This window comes from Argiope bruennichi, chromosome 5, assembly GCF_947563725.1.
Source record: "Argiope bruennichi chromosome 5, qqArgBrue1.1, whole genome shotgun sequence".
NCBI classification, from domain to species: Eukaryota; Metazoa; Arthropoda; class Arachnida; order Araneae; family Araneidae; genus Argiope; species Argiope bruennichi.
In genome coordinates this window covers 101,925,609-101,946,568 of record NC_079155.1, presented here as the reverse complement: position 1 = coordinate 101,946,568, position 20,960 = coordinate 101,925,609, and the positions used below count along the sequence as shown (strand labels likewise).

Below are 20,960 nucleotides of genomic sequence, written 5' to 3'. Positions count from 1 at the left end.
TGTTTCAGATTCATTCTGAAGTACTTTTGAATTAAAATAACACAGAATAAAGGAAATTAAAAATGTATAATCTGCATAGCGTTACCCCAACTGGCGTAGAAAAATTCACGCATTTGCGTTAACGTAACTGGCGAAGAAAATTCACGCATGCGCATTATGTTCTGACTGTTGGCATGACAACCAACGAATGATTTAAATTATTTTTAGGTTAGTTGCATGCTTTTGTAAGTAAATTGTATTTATGTTAGTTATATATTTTTTATATATGCTTATAGTTTTAAGTACATCGTTTTTTGAAGTACTTTTTTTAAACCTGTGTTCGACCGATTATTTTAAACGATTCGTTTTATTTTTTCAGTGTTTGATTAAAATGAAACATTGTTAATAAATCGATCTGTTCATGATGAATTTCAGAAAATTTTGTTGACAAAGTCTTGAGATATTACATAAATTAAAAAAGATATTCTTTAGTGCCCATAAAGTTTAAACGCTCAGTGACTCTGTTATCAGTAATCATATTATAAAAAAATGCTTTGTTTCAGTAAAAAATATTATGATATTAATTGCAGATTAATTCTTTCCACTTTAATTTGAAGTATAAATTCTACGGGAGCTAACAGAAAATGAGAGAGATAATATTACGTTATGACTGAAATCATTTATAATATTATGAGTGAATTATATGGCTATCAAAATTAGAAGTTTTTAAATATTTTGATGAAGAATCTATTAAAGTAGCGTAAAATATTTAATTATTAAAATTTAAACGAACATTAAGATTGGTGAACCGACTGGTCGCCAAAGGCGGCTAGTAATATAATAAACTAACATAATTAATATTTTATTAATATTAATTATGTATTAATTTATTCGCAGTTAAGTGTACAAATATAGACATGCATTTTGAATTCTTACTTACTTTTTATGCTTATAAAGTAATGCATAAAAAATAAATTCTTTCGTAAAGCAAAGTTACCGTATTAACTACTGAAACGGAAACTTAAAGGAAAATATTTAAAGAAGTGACCTACATACAACACTTGCATTTATTAAAACAAACCCTCAATCTTTTTTTTTTCCCCATTTATCACCGATTATTGTGAACCGATTTTTCTTAAATTTTAAATCGGGGAATTTTTTTTATTATACAAAATTAATTAAAGGCTAGAAAAGTAGTGTTTGCAATCAGAAAATTCGATGATTACGCAAAAATAATAATATAAAAAACCCTTTATTCGAATGCAGTTAGGAATTTTAAAGAGAACATTCTTCCAAATCAAATGACATTTTTACCTTGAATTTAACTTATATAAATTACGAGCTATGATAGGGATCCAGATGCTTTTTTTGACTGACTGCATATCTTAAAGAAACTTTTGGAACGTTTTAAAACGGGCAGTTTTACTCAATGTTGTCAGTAAATTTTTAATTTTTGATAGCTCAAAGAAAATTAAATAAAGAAACAAGAAATTTTGGTTCACATTTATTTGATTTCTCAATTTCAAAGTAAAAAAATGTAGAATTGTTATTTCTTTTACATATGATAATATAATTTGAGTTATTGTCGAAATGAATACATCCCCCCTCATTAAATATAATAGCTTCATCAGTTACATAAATTAAAATTCTGGTGAAAAGGTCGATGGAGACTTCACATTGTTTAATTAGTTTCTATAATACATAGGTTTCAAATCAATTATATATTAATTATTTTGGGTAGCCCCCCCCCAAAAAAAAAGAAAGAAAGTCGGCTATCAGGCATTTGGGCATGTAGACTCCATTTTAAACGAATCAATTGAGAAGTGGGAGGGGGGGGGGAGAAAACACAACAAAATTTTGCCGAAAAGTTTCCTATTGATTTTAAAACTCCATTTATTTAACGAGGGAAAGTTTCCAGAATCATTCTAATTGTAATTAATTAACATCGTTTAAATATATTTATTAGTGAAATAAGACTAAAACATTGAAATTACCAAATCGAGAATATTTAGTGGTTGTGCAGTTTAAAGTCGGAGCAAACAGGAAATGAAACTTCAAAATAAAAAAACAAATGTGATAATGTTACAAACTAAATCCGTAATTTGTTTGAGAAAACATTCCATGGATATCGAAAATTATTGTCAAAAAAAAAAAAACCCTGCAAAGTTTCACACATTTATTTTGCATTATTGTTTTGTGTTTCATTTCATTAATACTATGAATTGCTTTTTCAATCTTATAACTTTAAACGAACAATTCTTGTATATATCATGTATCTCGGAAACAGCTCTAGAGATTTGGCTCAAATTTTATATTTAGATAAGGTTTTGCTTTTTTAATTTATCTATATAGATGTCTTACCTGAAGAAACGCGATTTTATTCACACACACACACACACACACACACACACACACACACACACACACACACACACACACACACACACACACACACACACACACACACACACACACACACACACACACACACACACACACACACACACACACAAAACTTTAAACATTGGAGCCTTTTTCTATCTATTCTCGTGCTGACAATGTCATATAGCGCCATCTCGTAAGATTTTATGGCACTTGCATTGTGTTAGGACCGCTTTCACCATGGTAAAACTGAGTATAGATTCAAAAATATAAGTAATGGTTGATAAACTGTAAAATGGATAATGTAATATAGCAGATTGCTTCGAATAACATGTTAAACTAAGTGTATTATTTATTTATTTTTTATCTAAATGACCACTTCATAGACCAGTTGTAGGCAAGACTGAAAAATATTCATATGTAATCATCAATATGTGATTCGTATCTGAATATTTTTTTCAAAAAGAGAAATTTTCCGAGCAAAGCTCGGACTCCCAGATAGTGGTAATTAAGCATAAAAATTATTTAAAAAATCCTGTGTTTTAAATCTATATTATTTGAGGAATGCTAAATCAACTTTTGTAATTTTTATGAACAATTCATTAGACAATATTTTATTTTTATTAGATAACTCATTTTTGATATGTGATTATTTCTGATCATATTTCATATCACTATTTCAAGATGAAATGCTTAATAGATGATTCACTTGCTGAATTCTTACATACAATGAGATACCGTGTAGCGCTGATTGTCACGTCCGCGTTAAAAATAAATTTCATCTGTCAAAATAATGGAATTGACACTATAATTGTCATTTTTGTTCTTCATTATCAAGAATCGATTATCGAAGATAAAAAGGAAATGATTTAGTTTTAAAAATAACGAAAAAAGAGACGGGCGAAAAAATGCAACGAGTTCCTAGCTAACTGTACCCCAGAATCTTCTGAGATAAAATCTTCGACCGATAGATATAGGAGAGGAAGTGCGAAATTTGTACTTCGGACCCATGATAGACTCCTGGGCAAAATATATTTATTGAGGCAAATCTAATTTTCATTTATTTTAGCACTTCGAGCAGAACTGTTAAGACATTAGTCTGTAAAAGAAGGTAAGCCGCCATTAACGTCTTAGTTATTTCAAATTTCAGCTTTTAATTAAAATATTACATTCAATTGTTAGTTTAGAAAACTTAAATTAACTAATTTATGACAATTTAAAAATTATTTAATTAAAAAATTGATGCTATTATAGGTATTTATTTCTTAAAAGATGAAATATAGTTACGAAGCTAAAATATTTAGCTTAATTGCTGTAAACAAAAAAAATAGCACCCTAACTAGTTTTGTTAAATTTAATTTTAATGAAATAGTATGCTTTAATTTTCATTGATTTTACCAATATGATAAGTTTTTTAAAAAGTATTTTAAAAAATGACATGGGAATTATGGTAAATGAGATGGTATGAATAATATTTAAATAAAATTGATTTCCCACAAACAAGAATTATTTTTATTTCAGTAAAATGAGTCCAATAAATTTCTATAAGAATTATTTTGAAAACCATAAGTGAAAACGGAAAGAATTTTATAAGCAATGGAATAATAGTGTACTTTTAAACAACTTACAACTTGCTACTTTCTTCATTCTTAAAATCAATTAACAAAAGAACTGATATTTATTTTAAATGAAAGGATGAAATGTATATTTTTTTTTACTTCAAACTATCCTCTTATTCTTGAAAAGTATTTGTATGTATACTTTTGCTTACATGAGAAAATAATTTACTCAGCTGATTTTTTTACACACATCTGACAATTTATTTTTAAATTCCATTGATAATTTATAAATTTTTGTTAATTACATTTCTTAATATAACATTTTCCTTCTTAATATTTTTTTGCAATCATAATGCATAATGAAATGCATTGAATTGTTTGGAAACCATCTTGTAAATATTGGAAACTTCTTCAAGAAACATGTTTAATTATTTTAAATTGAATTGTGTTCTTAACTTAAAGAAATAAATTGTCACAGAAATCTAATTGCATCGATTGCAATATTTTTTTATTATTATTGATATGTCATATCAGTCTTTTCGTTTATAAATTTTCAAATTTTGATTAAATGTAGCTGCGAGTTCATTCCAATGAATCAGGAATGAATTTTTTTGTCAATTTTTTATTTTTCTTATTACTATTGTGCGTGAAAATTTTTTGTCAGATTTTTATTTCTATTCTGACTCAGTTTTTTTTATATATTTGTATTTCTTATGTTTCATTTCATTTTGTATTTCTTATGTTCAGCATGTTACCAAGAAAATGTTGTTTTGTTAATTGAGTGGAAATGATTTGTTGTATAATTTAAAAAGGGCATGAAAAGTGTAAATACAGCCAAGGCTGTAAATTAATTAAGTTGTCTGATTGCCGGAAATTTTTTATATGTTTTTTTTAATTCTTTTTTGAAATTGAACTAATGTTGATAAAATAAACTAATGTTTTTTTTTCATAAAATATAATAATAATTACACAAAGTCTAAAACAGAATTTAATTTTACTGTTATAAGCTGAGCATTTGAAGGTTTAGTAGTTTAAGTTTTAAGTGAATTCCGATAATATTAGCAATTATAACCTTGATTTGTAATAAATTTCGATCGATTAATGAATTTTCCGAATTTAATTTTCCCACGTTTTGAAATGTGTTCATTTATATCAAACTCATTTGTAGTTTTTCGCAAAAGAATTTTGCGTTTTAATTTCGAATGTGAGCCACTGTAGAAAAATACATTAATTACGCTAGCATACAAAATAAATGCTTTGTTAATTTTGCTTTCTTAATTTTCTGGAAATTTCTGCTCTACATTTTCATAATTAGCAGTTTTCCACAACTTTTCTTTGCTGAAGTCAAATATAAGAGTTCACAAGTATTTTAAAGAGGATTTAACATGAATCCAGTAAGAACACAACTTTAAATAATCACATTACATAAAATACCTAATTATTTTTAAGATTTTGAAGATTTTATGATGAATATGAGGCATCTATTTTGTAAATTTGGGATGCATTTATTTTTTAAATAAACAAATAATGAAGCCATGGCTATCCTGCAAGTATTTGGTATGATGAACACTTGGTCATTACAACGTCTTAACTCATTCATCAAATCGCAAAAGTAAACTCGCTATTTTTTTGGCATTAAAGATATTTGGTATTGTTTTTCGCATTCGAGTAATAAATTGCCTTAAAATAATTGACTGACATTTACATTTTGTCGGACATAAACCAGTCCTTAAAAATACAAATTGGTAGAGTTACAGCAGAGATTTCGGTATCTGTCCATCTTTTTGGTTGCTACATTATATGAATTAAAGATAGGATAGCAACAAAGTAAAGTAGCATTAGGAGAATTTTTACTTAGCCGCGTATGTTTTTCATTATAATAACAGTAAAAGCTATTTATTATTATAAATCATGATATAAATCTATGCTACTTTGCGAACTGCAATGAAAATTGGAATAGTAGTACATGTTTCTTTCTTCCAGTGACTAGTTTTTAGTTATTTAGTCTAGTAGTTATTTATGCTAAATGTTAATTAAAAAATTATGATAGCAAAAAAAATTACCTGCAGCATCAATGCAAAATTTTCAAACTGAGTTTTCGCTTTTCTTTTTTGAAATTAGATCCAAGAAAAGAAGACATTCAACCAAAATGGCCCGTGGAGAAGGTGATACCCCGTTGAAGAGCAATTTCGTGGAGCGCGTAGTGAAACTCCCGATAGTCCACAAAGCGCTGGACTATGCCACTAATACCTACAGCCACATCAAAGAGTCCAACCGACTGGTCAATTTCACTCTCACAAATGCTGAGAAGACGGCGACGTTTGTTGCTGGGCAAGCGAAACCTGTTGTTTTAAAGTTCGAGAAACAAAGTAAGTTGCATATTCATTAAAAGTATTTGTTGAAAAATACTTTCTCTTCCTCTTCCCCAATATTCTTCCAATTTTCATTTGTAAAATGTGGTATGCATTTTATATTCTTATGAAAAAGACTATACGTACTGTCGAAAATGGGTTATTTTAAATGAAAAATATGACTATTTATGAAAGTATTTTGTCTTCTATTTTGATGAAAAATAAACTTGAAAATTAATTATAAAATAACATTTTATTTAGATTATGCACGCATCGGCAGTAACTAGACAATTCAGCGACTTTAATTTTGCAAAACAAATTTCATACAAAAATTCATATTCTTGAAAGAAATCGTAATCTTACTGAATTAAATTAATCAAATTTCGGGATTATTCTTCAAAATTAAAATTAGCTGTTCACAAATTTTTATTACTTTTGTATTGTTTGAATTAATGAAACTATTTACATAGGGATGTCCATTTCAGATTCATTTATAAAATAATTATCTTTTCTGTATTAGCAATATTTTTTTAATCACGGGACTGTTCTTGAATATTGTGGCTTTCTGCAAATTTCTAAGAAATATATTTTTCCAATAATCAATATATTTACAGTGTAGAAAAGAAAATTTCAAGCATAGTGAATCAGAGATTTAAATATTTGAAGAATAAACTTTATTTTAAATTCAAATATTTCTAAAGTCCAATTTTAAAATATGCTGCTTTTGTGATATTAAAGCAACTAAAGGCTCTTCTTTTTCAAATCCTATGAAATCTCTTTTAAAATCTATGTAATAAGTTAAGGCTCGTCGTCTCATTCAAAATTTGTGAAATCTCTTTTGAAATCTACGAGATAAATTATATTCAAGGTCCGAATTTAATTCCACTAATTAAAATGGAACTTGCTATTACATCACAAAAGATTCTACTTATATTAATACACACAGCCATCTGACACACACACACACACATGTGTGTGTTTGTGTGTGTGTGTGTTCGAATTTGTAAAATTGAAAAAAACATTCATATCATTCAAAAAAAAAAAAAAAAGTAAAGAAAAAAGTCTTGATTTACGTTCGGCTTTTCTTTCTTTTGGTGGAAGTAAATGTCTGTTTCCTCTTTCAGTTCAAGTTGTCGATGAGCTCGCTTGCAAAGGTCTCGGCACGCTAGAAGAAAAAGTCCCCTTCATTAAGAAACCAGCAGACGAAGTAAGTTCATTCATAAATATTAAAACAATTGTGCTACCAGGTTGTAAACTTTATTTTAACTTATTACTACCACAAGAAAATATCTATAGTTCAAAATATATAAATCAGAAGCATTTTGTTGTAAGGAAGATTTTTTAGGGGGGGGGGTTACAAATTGTAATACTAATATTTTTTAAATGCTGGTTTTTCTCTAGCATTTCTACTTTTATTTTTGTACATTTCATTACCGTAATGAGCGAAAGAAAATATTTTATGAAAAAAATATGTGATACGGTATCGAACTTAAATTATTTAATCATAACATACAATTATGAAAAGCAACAGAAATGAAGTATTTTAATCAAAAAAAATCCCCAAATAAATGCCGTTATTATTGATTTTCAGTTTACTGATCAGGAATAAAAGGGTCAATACTCATAACATCAACAATTAAATATAACAACTCCAAAAAATGTGGCTAGAAAAAACGTTTTTACAGGTGAACTTTTTACATTATTATTATTATGATGATGATGAGAAAAAAATATCTTATGTCTTTCATAGCAAAAAGGAATAAAATGTATATTCTTAAAGAAATAAATATTTTTTTTTCATTTCATTTTGACTAACCATTACATTTGACAAGATTGGTATGTTATCAAATATATTCCTTTTTTTAAAAATTTATTACATCAAAAATGAAGACACAATACAATAGTACAATACAATTCATTGTCATAAATGTACAGGAGTTTTATGAAAAAATATCCGTTGCTTTATCATCTCTATTTAAATAATGATCTGAGTCATGAAATATGTACACCTAAAAGTTATTAGCAGATAGGATTCAAAAAGTTATCTACAGGCAACTGATTTCTATTTAATATAACTAGCGACAAAAATGGTACTTGAGTTTTTATAGAGCGAAGCATTTCTATTCTCATATCTTAGTAGTAATCTTAAAATTTCGCAGAGCCTTACTTTTTTTGTTTTTTTTGTTTTGCTTTCTGATAATGGATTTGATTCCACTATGTTGGACCTATCTTAAAAAAAATTTTCAATATATAATCTCAAGCGAATCAGAAATGATTATTTTTTTGAAAGGTGGCTGAAATATGAGACGATAGTATCTCGAAATGGAAAAAAAATTGTTGATTTGTTTCAAATACAGTTGTTGCTGAATTCGGTGAATTGTCATGTGCTTTTGATAAGAATTCGTAATCGTTTTTCTTCATCAAAAGTTAAAAATACTTTAATCTTGATTACCGCTTGACCTAGTAAGGAGCTGAAAGCTTTAGGATTAGTCCATTGTTCTTATTTTTCCTCAAACTTTATAAAGTTTGATGAAAAAAGTTTGTAAAACAAATGTAAATTTTAAATAAGTAGTACTTTTTCATTGTTGTTCACTATATTTAAAATTTAAAAAGTAATTAAAAATTTTCTGAATTTACTAAAAAAATTTGTGTTTCCGTCTGACATACAAGCCCGAAAGATAAAACGTACATATATCCTCAAAGAATATATTCAAAAAGGGAGATTTATGAATTATAATTTTTTATAGTACCGTTCGATACCATCGTGTTTAAAGAAAATGTGCTTTCCTTTGCATGGTAAAAATTAAGAAGTAACAAATTATTTGATGCTTAATTTTTTATAACTATATACCTATTTTAACTGATAGTTAATAAAAGAGTAGAATACACATTCATGTCTTTTTTACTGTTAAAATAATAGAATCATAAACATTTGATAAAACTTCCAGCCAATTTTTGAAATATTACTAACAGAAAAGATAGAAAGGTTTTTTTTATATGGTATTATTAAGCTTTTTAGGAGAAAAACTGATGTGACGAAACAGATTTAAAAGCGTTTTTTCTTTTAAATTTTAATATTTTTCATTTTTATTCTAATAATTGTAAAAAATGGAACTATATTTTCATTTTTTTTTCAAATATTAGTAAATTTTTCCATTGTCGAAAGCTAATAAAGTAAGACTCTGTTTATTATATATTCATTTTATTTGTAGAATAAGAAAGTAAAATTACAGCACCATGAAAGACAATGCATTTCAATTTGAAAATAGGCTATCCCGAAAAATATGTTCTTAATGGCACTGCGACTCGAGGGACTTGAATCCGTTTGGTAGATTCATATACAGCTATTAAAATAACACGGCTTTAATGTTTATCATAGTTTAATGATAAAAAATTACATTTTTGTGTAAATCATGAACATCAAGTTCTGCATAAGAGATTTAACTCACATTTAACATATGAAATATTCCTGCCGAACTAGCTGGTTCACAAAGTGGGTTAGCATTCAATAAAGGATTTGACAAATATTTTTTTCTCTTTATCAAAACAAAGAAAATGTACATAAGTATTACTTTTGTCTTTCTAAAACAAAAGGAAATATAATTGCAGTGGAAAATAATTTGAAAGATTATTTTAAAAAAGCTCGAATTAAAAGCAGATTGTGCTCAATACTAGTAATGTAGAGAGCATTGTATGACAACAAACGTCTTTCACTGCTCTATCACTTTTTGTAAATTTATGACATCGAACTTTCAAGGATAGTAGACTTTGAATAGATTAATCATCCAAGTACATAAACTGCTCTAAAAATACAATTATTTTTAAAGTCGTTATCAGTTTTTGTCTGTGCTTCCTTTCAGCGCGTTACTTCGAGGAGAGGATAAAGATCGTACACGTGTAAATGTTTTAAGTCAATGTTCGAAGAATAAAGGTCATCAAAACGAATCTGCACTCGGAAGGCTTATTTACACACTGCTTTTTGACATCCAATCTTCCTTTGTCGTCTTTTGTCTTGTCGTTGCGTCTCATTCCCCCCCCCTTCCATACATAAGATAAGTCAGTGAAAGGTATATGACATTCTCTCTCGTCATTTATTTGAAAATATTATGTTTTAATTTTGCGAAACGGATTTATTACACGGTTTATTGTTGTTTTGCTGAATCTAGGTCATTTTTTAAAGCAGACATAATTATGTTTTGAAACATCTATTAAATTCCTAATAAAGGGTCATTTATTATTCAGAAATGATGTATAATGTTTGTAGTTCTTTCCCTTTCTTATGAATATTTTAAATGATTTTAAGAAAAAAAATCGGTGCTGTCACATCCGTATCCCATAACTCCTTTTCCAAATAAAACTAAAAACAAAAATCTTAAAATTTTAATTCAGAAAAAATAATATAATAGGGGAATAGTAATGTAGCTGAGATATTAGCCCATTGCTGTTTATTTGATTGTGCATTTATTTGACAAACCATAACATTTGATTATTCCTGACTTGAATTTTATAATAATGTGTTTCATAAGAATAAGAATTTGTTTCAAAAATTGGTTTTTTGTAATAATGATTTTTTACAATTAAAATTTTCTAATTATTATTAAACACAACCCCATTAAATACTCATTTGTTTAACCCAATTATAATCAGTAATATAATCCTTTTTTTTAATTAATTAACTATGGAATTTTCTTTTAAAAACTTCTCAAGCACCCTTTTTTAAATTCAAGCGATGACGCATATACTTGTCGAACGTATTCAAATAGTTGCATAATAAATTTTGCAAGGGAAAAAAATCATAATTAAACGAATAAGATTACATTTATATTAAATAAAAAAATACATATCGACCGCATCAAAATTAAGATTTGGATTGACGTGTATACACATCGAACGCACTTAACTGTTTAAAATATAACTGAAATAACTAAAAATTGACAAATTGGCGTTATTTTGTGGTTGCCTGGAGTGGATGAACCCACAATTTTTGATGAATCGATTCCATAATCGAGCATGATTATGGAATGGGAAATATCTTTTTGCTTAAGCCAGAATGGATTTAAATATTCTTTAGATGCTTTATGGTTGGCAGCTTTAGGTTTACTTATATTTACTCTTCGTTTCAAAGTTCCTGAAGGGCAAATTCGGGGTGGATCTAGGAATTTCGAATCAGGATCAGATAATGTCGGACATCTTAGTCAGTTCCTTATTCCTTAAACTTCTGCGACTACTGCATTTGATAAAAAGCTTGTTTTTAGAGTACTTAAAAATACGTCTAATTCAATTAATGAAAATTGTGTATTTATTCCCTTTACTTCTTAATACACTGCAATTTATAACACACAGTCCTGATTTTTTTTCAGGAATGAAACTGAATTATACACCGAAAGATTTTGGAAAAATTAAGAGCCCATGTTGTTAAGTAAATCGGAGCTCTTGGCACTAGAAGCGTTTAAACTGATTTAGAGTAGAGATAAAATTCATAAACGGTAAAAATATCAGTAGGAAAAATTAAGAATATTCTATCTTTCATCTTTGATTTAAAATTCGATGACATTATTTATATCTTAATATTATCTTATAAAATATTAACTCGTTAAAAAATTTCCGTCGAATTATTATTTTAAAAAAGATTAGAAATGATGTACCAGTTAATGATAATTTAATGCAAAAGTTAAAGGGCTTGCAATTTTAAATATGATGAGATTTAAAAAAAAAGAATTAGAATTTTAGATTACTACACCCCCCCCCCCCCCCCAAAATTGCAATCAAATAAACTTCCTTCATACTTTGGGACTTCAAAATTCTTCGTATATAAAAATTTCAAGAATGATTAACTATTTTTTATAATTAAATGTATGAATGTCCGTAATTGCATAGCTGAACCTAATGCTATGAATGAATAATTATAATATGAGCTAAATAACCTTAAATTTATCTTCGTATTCATTGATATATATTATAAAACCTGATGGGATGATTGTCTTAAATTCTTTTATTTGCACTATATAAATGAGATTCAATGCAATGATTGCATAAATATTACTAATTTATAAGAAAAAAATAACCAGTTTATGCAGTCAATTTTTGAAATAAAACACCTGAAAATTATCTTTAACAAAAAATAATAAAAACTTATCATTCATTTACAGATTATCGGAGATACCAGAAAATTATATGTGAGCACAGTAAATTCAAGGATTGAAGATATCAAAAAGTATGGAAATGATAAGGTAAGGTCAAAATAATTTGACAATAATTTCAACAAAAATAGAAAAATCTTTATTAATTAAAAAAAAAATTTAAGGATTCCAAAAGTTGTTTTCTTGAGTTTTAAATGAAATTCATTTAATACCGTCTTCTGCTTCAGAATCTAATCTTAATCAGAGTCTCTGAAATCAGAATTTTTGTTTTAGGTAAAATATGCTGCCGATTTTGGTTTGAAACGAGCTACTGCCATCTTTGGTGAAAGCGTTGTAAAATCCGTCTTATCTTCTATGGATAGTGTCCTTGTAATTACACAGAGCTACATTGATTATGTTTTGCCTCCATCCAAAGGTCAGTACAAAGATATAACTTCTCATTACACGATTATAATGATGACTTTTGTAATGTAGTGAAATTAATTTCAAGAACAAAATTAATTCAGTATAATTAACTTTATGTTATACATTCGTTTTTAATATTTAGTGAGAGATGTCAGATTAAAAATAATCGTAATCAATAAGAGATTTACTATACCCTGCTTCAGCATCCGGAGGTGTTGAATGACAACATTTGGAAATTGAGCGTGGAATCTTAAGGGTAAACCCCTGCTGTGACTCAATCTCTACCGTAGGAATTATGTTCCATTTTCAGAGTAAAAGGAACTCAACCTTACATCATTACTTTATCGAACAGAATAATGAGAACTTGCTTTCTTATCCATCAACATCTAATCCACGTGCCAAATAATAAAAAATAGTCATGAAAGTATTTAAATTATGAAGTTATCTTTAGTAATTCAGACGAATCCTTGGTAATCAATTATGACGCATTTTGCAAGAAAAATAAAAAGAATCTCTTATAAAACTGTTAAATGAAATCTCTCACAAGAATTCTACCCACCTTAAAGGTCCCTGAATTGTTACTTAATCTTGAAAGAAAGAATTTAAGTCTCAACCAACAAATGGATTCTCATAACTTCCTTGCCCTAAGTTAGCCTTCATTTTGCAGTAAAAATTAGCACTGGTCTTCTAAAACGTATCAGTTACATCGAAGAAATTATTATTAACAGTCGATGAAAGCAATGGGTGATAATTTGGAGAGATGGTATTTTTAGGTTTCATGGTTGTCGATAAAATTATTTTAACTTTTGTCCTTCTACAGTCTCGACAAGGTCAATGGAGAACCAGACAGCGGGCTGGAAATCCAAGGGCTTCACAAAATTTTCCACTCAAACGTCAAGATTCGTCGCTTCATCACTATTTTATCGCTCAGCTCAAGGCTAATAACAGTATCGATTTAATGTCAAGTATGAATATAGCTTTATCATCACATATTGATAATGTTTTTGAGTATCATCCAAAATTCTCGTGTTTTTTCGATGCAGGCCAGGCTCAAAGGTGATATTATCTAGAAAAGTCTATTCACCCCGAGATTGCGGAATTTTCTGTATTTGAAAGTATTTTTGCGGGCCATATCAGTATTTTATGAAAGTCCGAAGGTCGCGTGAGTGTTGTTGACAAGTTTTTATCAAAATAAAATCAGATCAGAGAAAAGTGTGGGAATAATGATTTTTAAAGAAAAAAAATAGCATCATACTCTGATCTAAAAAGTAAAATCTGATAATATCTGGAGGCATTTATTTAAATTTATTTTTTAAAACTTCCCTATCTTTTTAAAGATATAAGGTCTGAATGATTTGGTTTCGTGAGAAATGACAATTTTTCCTCTAGTTTCCATCAATATTAGTTCAGAAGCATTAAATACATATATTCATTTTCCATCAACAAGATGATTACTAGGGATCTCTTTTAGAAAAAAAAATGTCCATAAATGAACAATATTTAAATTTTTCAATTTTTTTAAAAAGAGGAACCTTTAAATTATTTACATAAAAAGTTCCATTTTATATAGATTTAAAATCAAATATACAGGATGTCCTAAAATTACATCTTAACTTTGAATAATATCGTGTACTCATTTAATAACATGCATCTAAGTTTTATACAAATGTAAAATTTTGTCAGACACCAGAAATGCTTTTGCTGTGCGCTTGCTGCCAATCCAAGAGTTACAGCATTTCCTCTAAAATAAAACCCGAACTTATATTAATTTTTCCTCAAAAAAAGATATTTTGGAATTTATTTTCAGGCGATGTCCTATTTTTATCAAGCTGTAAAGCATATTTATCGATATTCATAGACACAATTTCTATTACTGAAGAAAGCTATCCATTTGATGTTGCTATACTTTGAATTTGTTTGGCGAAAGGTCTTACTGTATGCCATAATAAATGAGAATTCTGGACCGTGAACACAGCAAATATCGTTTCGATCCCTATTCTTTGTTCAAAAATTAGCATTGTTAATTATTAGATGTGCACATCTGATTCACAGTCTTGATAGAATTTATATTTCGAGCAATCTGAAGAATCATCAAGGTTGTTAATTTTCGATTACATGCTATCTTTGGGGTAATAGGATTTATTTTTGTTTTAATTCTTCAATGGTAATAATTGTTTCACGGATAGAACAAATTCTAATTCTAATTTACTCATTGTTTAAAAATCATTACCGATGTTCCGCTTTTCAAATTTTATCATTTTTTTCCTAGATGAAAATCAAAGCAATGGTACTAAAGAAGAGAAAGAAAAGCCATCCATGCTGGTTCGCGTTACACGATTGTCCAACGTCCTCCGAAGAAGAGCCTATAGAGCCATTTTAATCCAGTCGGAAAACATCCAGGAAAAAGCTTTTGATCTATTTCTCATCTACCCCATCAGGCTGGTAAGAATTCATGGTTCCATTATTTGATTACTCTCTGTCTTTCATAATAGTTAGTCTGAAGTTAGCACAAACGTAGAGTCTTCGGTAATTTCGTATAGAATTAAGGAATAACAGTATTTGCAGATACTTTTATTAAATGGATATTCTATAGAAATCTATTCCTTGAAGACTTAGCGAGGAACGAAAATACTATTTCCACCGTATTGCTTTCATAACCATTAAATAATGCATGATGGTATTTATTTAATAAAGACCTTAACTACTTACACTTAATGGCTTTGTTCTTATGATAAGCTAATAAAAAATATCAATTATGGCAATATATTACATAGAAATGGCATGGTCACTTGTAAATTTTATAAAGCTATTGAAACTATATTTATATTAATTATTTTTAGATTGTGATTAAACTGCTCTAAATAAAATCCCTCTTAAAATATATTTGAGGGTATTTTCTCAAAAGTAGATTATTAAACAATTTATATTATATATATATATATATATATATATATATATATATATGATATTCTTACTCTTAATTTAATCCAAATTTCCAAAGCTTTATCTTAATTTAGCTCAAAGTAAGTTCATTCTCTTATTTCTTGATCCAATTCCACTTTCTCTAATTAATTCATTCAAGAAAGCTTTGTAAAATTGATGAATCGGCTAAATGCCTAACTTCCCCATACTCCGCGTGAAGGGCTAGAAAAATGCCCAACAAGCACATTTTTTTTAAAGATCCCTGTGTTTTCCCTTACCTTGTCGACGCGCGTAGCAAAAATCCCTATAGAAATCTTAATATATTATCACTGAAAAGAAATATTTTCCCTGTCAAAATCTCAGGTTATATAAGACTAGGGATAAAATGTCCAAGAGTTTTTCTCTCATTTCTTTCTGTGTCGTTCTGTGTTGTGTGTGTTGTTCGTCGCTCCTGCTTGTAAATAATGCCTGCTTCTTCAAGATGAAATAAAACGACGTCACAAAATCAAAAGTTTCTTCACTGTCTTCAAACTGCATTCTGCTTCAAATAAAATAATGCTTATATTATATATATATATATATATAAATGAATTTGCCTATGTTTCTAAAGTTTTAGATCAAACGTCGCTAAGTTTCTAAATTCAAATGTTTCTTCATGCTGACATAAAACACTTACTCTTTATTTATATTAAAAGTGCATAAAATTAATGGATTTAAATAAAATTTATTCTAATTTTAAAGAAAAGAATCTCATTTTTTTTAGATCGAAATTTCTAAAACAAATGTCGATGCAGCCATCGCTTATGCTAACAAGCTGTGGGTAGCTATCTGGCAACAAAAAGTACCAGAAGCGGACGAAGCTGAAAAGGTATGAATTGATTGCATGATTATATCAATATTTAGTTGAATTTAAATATATATAATAATAATTTGATTTATTGAGGATACAATGTAATTTGATGATCATACTACTCATATACTACATCTTTCTATAAACTACGTTTTTGTTCATTAATAAAATGGTTCATAGCGATCTACTAGCGAATTGTACTGGCTGAAATCCGGATTGGGTATGACTTTTTACAAGAGTGCCTTCAACGTGCCATTTCCTCACCTATATAAGACCAAAATAATAATATACTACTAATCTCGATCCGTCCTACACATTAATATCAAATATTTTGCCATTATTCTGTTATAAGTTACAGCATTATTTTTTATTTGCCATTATTCTGTTATTCTGTTATTATGCCATTATTCTGTTATGCATTTTTTAGTTTGCCATTATTCTGTTATTCTTACAGCAACGCTTATAGCTTATGTGGCCACTTGCGTGGCAACTATTATAAATTGCCCTTCATCTAATCATCTATTTTTGATTTTTAAAAAGTATCTCAATCCTCGACTAATGTCATATTAACATGATTCCGTCTAAACCCTGCTTATTTCACTCAGGACATTACTTCATTCAGATCCCGCTCCTACTTACTACTCTTTTCATTCAACATATTTTATGTAAATATTTTAAATAGGATTTTCTCAGGATAAAATGCTTTGGAAAGGCTTATCTTACTTTGGAAGATTTGGAGAATCTTACCATGCTTATGTGTTCTTTATTCATGACATTGATTTTATGTACAATATCAAATTTCTCATAGGATTTTGCTCATTTTATAACTTTGCTTTTTTTTCTATTGTTTTAAATGAATTAATTTTTGTATATTAAATTATTACGAGCTCAGCACAATTCAACCAGCATTGAAATTTCAATCAAACTATCCCCCTAAGCATCTAAAGTTAGCAGAATTTTTTTTAATAATGATAATAAATGGCAAAAAAGTAAAGTTTTGATCGTAGTCACAATACAAAAGCCTTTATCTCCTAAATAGAATTTATTGCTTAAACTATTAGGCTCAAATCTCTGTTTATACCTAAAGTTAAAATAGATATTCATGGAAGTTACTTGCAACCTCTGATTAGAATTGTTGAGTTGATTAAATATAATGCCAGCTAAAATATTTTCAAGATGCTCAGCTGATGAATAGTCTAGGACGATGTTTTCCATTTGAGAACTTGGGTAAAGTCGGTTACCAAGTATTCTCATGCTTCTGTATTGGCATAAAAAATTTTCTTGCTTGTTGATTAAAAAAATCCAAAAGTTATCTTTCGATAGCTGGACTGCTGTGATGAAATTTTATCGAACATGAGTTAAGCAATATTACTTCCAATATGAGAATTACAACTTAGAGTGATGTTGTTTTGCTAGTTTTTATACCCAGATAGATTCCCGAGATACTGTATAAAAGTCCTTCGTCACTTTTAAGCTGAAATCTAGAATATGATCCGGATTAGAAATAATATTTGTAATGGAATACGAATGTAATCTTTCCATATCGCATTCAAATATGAAAAAAAAAAATGCATTACTTTAAATTTGTATTCTTATTTAGATTATTTTATTTAACATTTGCTGCATATTTCTTAACAGTTGGTTACTTTTTTTTATTTTTTAGAACCGAATCGAACAACAACTTTTGCATTTAGCGAGACTCGTCAGTAAGCAGGTTGCTTCTACGTACACATCTTTCTCCCAAACCCCAACACAAGCTGATGGAAAGAGCGACACCCAGGAATTGGTACGATACATCGAGGGTTGGGAAAACTATTTTTCAATTTCTTGATCATTTCGTATCGTTCTATTCATTATCGCATCATTTATATAAATTACTAACCGCTTCTAATGACTAGCTTGTTCTCCAATTGAATATTAATAGCAATAATATATTTAAGAAAATTAAAGTTAAAAATTTATAATTTTAAATATTAGTATACAAGAAACAATGATTGCAAATAAAAGATCAAGAAATGAATTTTGATGACACAAAATGTAAATATACGGAATGTTTTTGTAATAATATAAAAAAAAGTAAACAAATTTATCGAGTGTCAGGAATTTAATTTTTATGCCATTTTTTTTGTTTGCATCGATAAATATAGTTTATAAAAACGAAGATAAAAGAATTTGCTAACTGTTTTTAAAAACATTCATTATTTTTCTGTACTATTATATGAATTTATTTTACTCAATATTTCTAGATAATATGTAAAATAGAAAACATAGAGGAACAATTGTTTACATTCTTATTTGAATGTGCGACGAATTTTAGCTGAAGGCAAACATTAATTAATAAATTTTGTGCACTTTTTAATTTTAATATGTCACTTCATTAGTTCCTTTTTTTTCTTTTTGTAGCACCAAGCTCCCGCTGTCGTAGTGGCAGTAAGAAATGGGATTCTATCGGTTTTGGGAATGGCAAAGTTGATTCCTCAGCTCCTGCCTATGTACTTATATGGATTAGTGTCTTGGCTTGTAAGTAGCATTTCATATAAAAGAAATGAAATTCATCATACTAAAAATCTCTTTACCAAATGTCTTCACAAAATACTTACAAAATGTCTTTTGTTGTATTTTAAAACTCTATAGTTTCACTTACAATTAATTGCTTATGTCTGTAAATTTACAAATCCAAGTTTTACATAAGAATTCGTTGTAAAACATTCATTGTTGATCATTTCCTGAAAGAAACTTTGAGTGCCCCAAAAATGACAAGCTTATTGTGATTTTTATACCTTCAACAATAACATTATTTCTATTTGTTTCCCAGGAGGAGTATCGAACTTCCAAGAAGAAATCTGGCGATGACCGTGAAGAGGTCAAAGAAGTCAAAGAGAACGGATCCGCTCAAGGGCAAGTTCACTCTCAAGAAAACAACATCCACACGGATGACAGTGGCATTTCGGAGGAGAATAATGATTGATCAGAGGTCCAGAGGAACCATCATTAGTCATATGCATCACTCAGCTCTGGATAATTGTAACGAGAATGTTTGTTTCAAATTATCGATGTATTAATTCGTTGTGTATTCCTTTTTTTTATCGATACATACTTCCGACCATTCTAACTTCATCTATGAACTGTTTTCTTAATCTTTGGACTGCAGTCAACGACTCTCGTGTGAGGAAGGCTTTTCTTTCTTCCGTTAACATCTGGATTTCAACGGTGATAAATCGAACAACGATGTATTCCGTTCCATGTATAATCGAATGGCATGTTTCATGTTCGTTCTTTGTATTATATACTAATAAATGTGATTTTTTTAGTTGTAATTTGTTTGATTGTTTAAACGATAAAGCAGATCTGCAAGTTGACATGTGGAAATGCGTAGATTGATCGATAATTATTATCGTTTGATATGGAAATATTATTTCAGACGAATGTTTTTAAGTAGATGTCTCGTACTTTTTTCTCATTCTGATACCAATAAAAAGAATAGGTATTCGTTCTTACCAAAACAATGTTCAATAATTTCTTTCAATTCTTTCGAAGCAAACATAATTTTTTAAATAAATTATTTTTGATGAAAAAAAGGAAGTAAGATAATGAATGGTTAACTTGGGATTATTATAAAAAAATGATGAAGCGGAAAAAGAAATTACTTTTCAAATATTCTGGTCTAGAAGATCCCAAAGGTTGTATTTTCGCATGCTAATTAACAAATAAACAAAAGAAAAAAATATCGAAAAAAATTGTACTTTGAATCCTCAGTTAGCAAAGAACTTAAGTTTAGGGAAGAAGTGACGAAACAAATCAAAGTTTATTTTTACATTTCAGTAATTGAAACTCTGATGTTAGGTTTCAAACAGGGTCTAAATAGTCCATCTTAATTTCTTACTGACATGAATATTTTATTTAACAACAATGCTTACATTTTTAGTACGTGCATTAGGGTTAAGAGTTTCAAATTTTAGTTTAGATCGGATCATTGAAATTCTTACAAAAATTTACATATTATTTTATCATATGACAGGCTAAAGGAAATTTTTGAACCGGCTCATAGTAACAAAAAAAATATATTTTGGCAGCAATATATAATATTTCAAGGAATAATAAAAGCTAAAATTCACCGAAAAATAAAAAGAAAATAGCACATTAGCTTGATCATTGAGTCTGATGGACAACGTGTTAATCGCTAATGCGACGTGAGGAACCTGTTGTGAAATAACGAAGTGCAAATTAAGATAATGACATTTAGGAATTGAAAATGGTTATGACTGTGCATCGACGAGCACTGAGGGGGCAATAACTACAACATAGAAGCTAACATTCAGTGCTCATCACTGTGGTTCATTTGCTTAGTTCACTTTTACGGTGTACCTTTCAT

At 28.5% G+C, this 20,960-nt stretch overlaps 1 protein-coding gene and 1 long non-coding RNA gene across 6 annotated transcripts in view; one reads left to right on the top strand and one right to left on the bottom strand.

Annotated features, from left to right (window-relative positions):
• Positions 1 to 6,065, bottom strand: part of LOC129969319 (uncharacterized) — a 39,133-nt gene extending 33,068 nt beyond the window's left edge. The window contains exon 1 of the long non-coding RNA XR_008784490.1: positions 5,984 to 6,065. This is a non-coding gene — a long non-coding RNA (uncharacterized LOC129969319). The remainder of the gene's footprint in view (positions 1 to 5,983) is intronic.
• LOC129969317 (perilipin-1-like) overlaps positions 1 to 19,905 on the top strand; it is a 77,383-nt gene extending 57,478 nt beyond the window's left edge. For 3 of the 5 annotated variants that reach the window (XM_056083837.1, XM_056083835.1, XM_056083838.1), the window contains 9 exons: positions 6,042 to 6,289; positions 7,396 to 7,478; positions 12,421 to 12,501; positions 12,685 to 12,826; positions 15,086 to 15,258; positions 16,502 to 16,606; positions 18,252 to 18,374; positions 18,992 to 19,108; positions 19,404 to 19,905. In XM_056083837.1, coding sequence (XP_055939812.1) covers positions 6,070 to 6,289; positions 7,396 to 7,478; positions 12,421 to 12,501; positions 12,685 to 12,826; positions 15,086 to 15,258; positions 16,502 to 16,606; positions 18,252 to 18,374; positions 18,992 to 19,108; positions 19,404 to 19,556 — 1,197 coding nt within the window. In that variant the 5' untranslated portion in view covers positions 6,042 to 6,069 and the 3' untranslated portion in view covers positions 19,557 to 19,905. Of the gene's footprint in view, positions 1 to 3,326; positions 3,473 to 6,041; positions 6,290 to 7,395; positions 7,479 to 12,420; positions 12,502 to 12,684; positions 12,827 to 15,085; positions 15,259 to 16,501; positions 16,607 to 18,251; positions 18,391 to 18,991; positions 19,109 to 19,403 lie in introns of those variants that run through there. The other 2 variants (XM_056083836.1, XM_056083839.1) reach the window with 2 other exon arrangements.
• Positions 19,906 to 20,960: the final 1,055 nt, after the last annotated feature.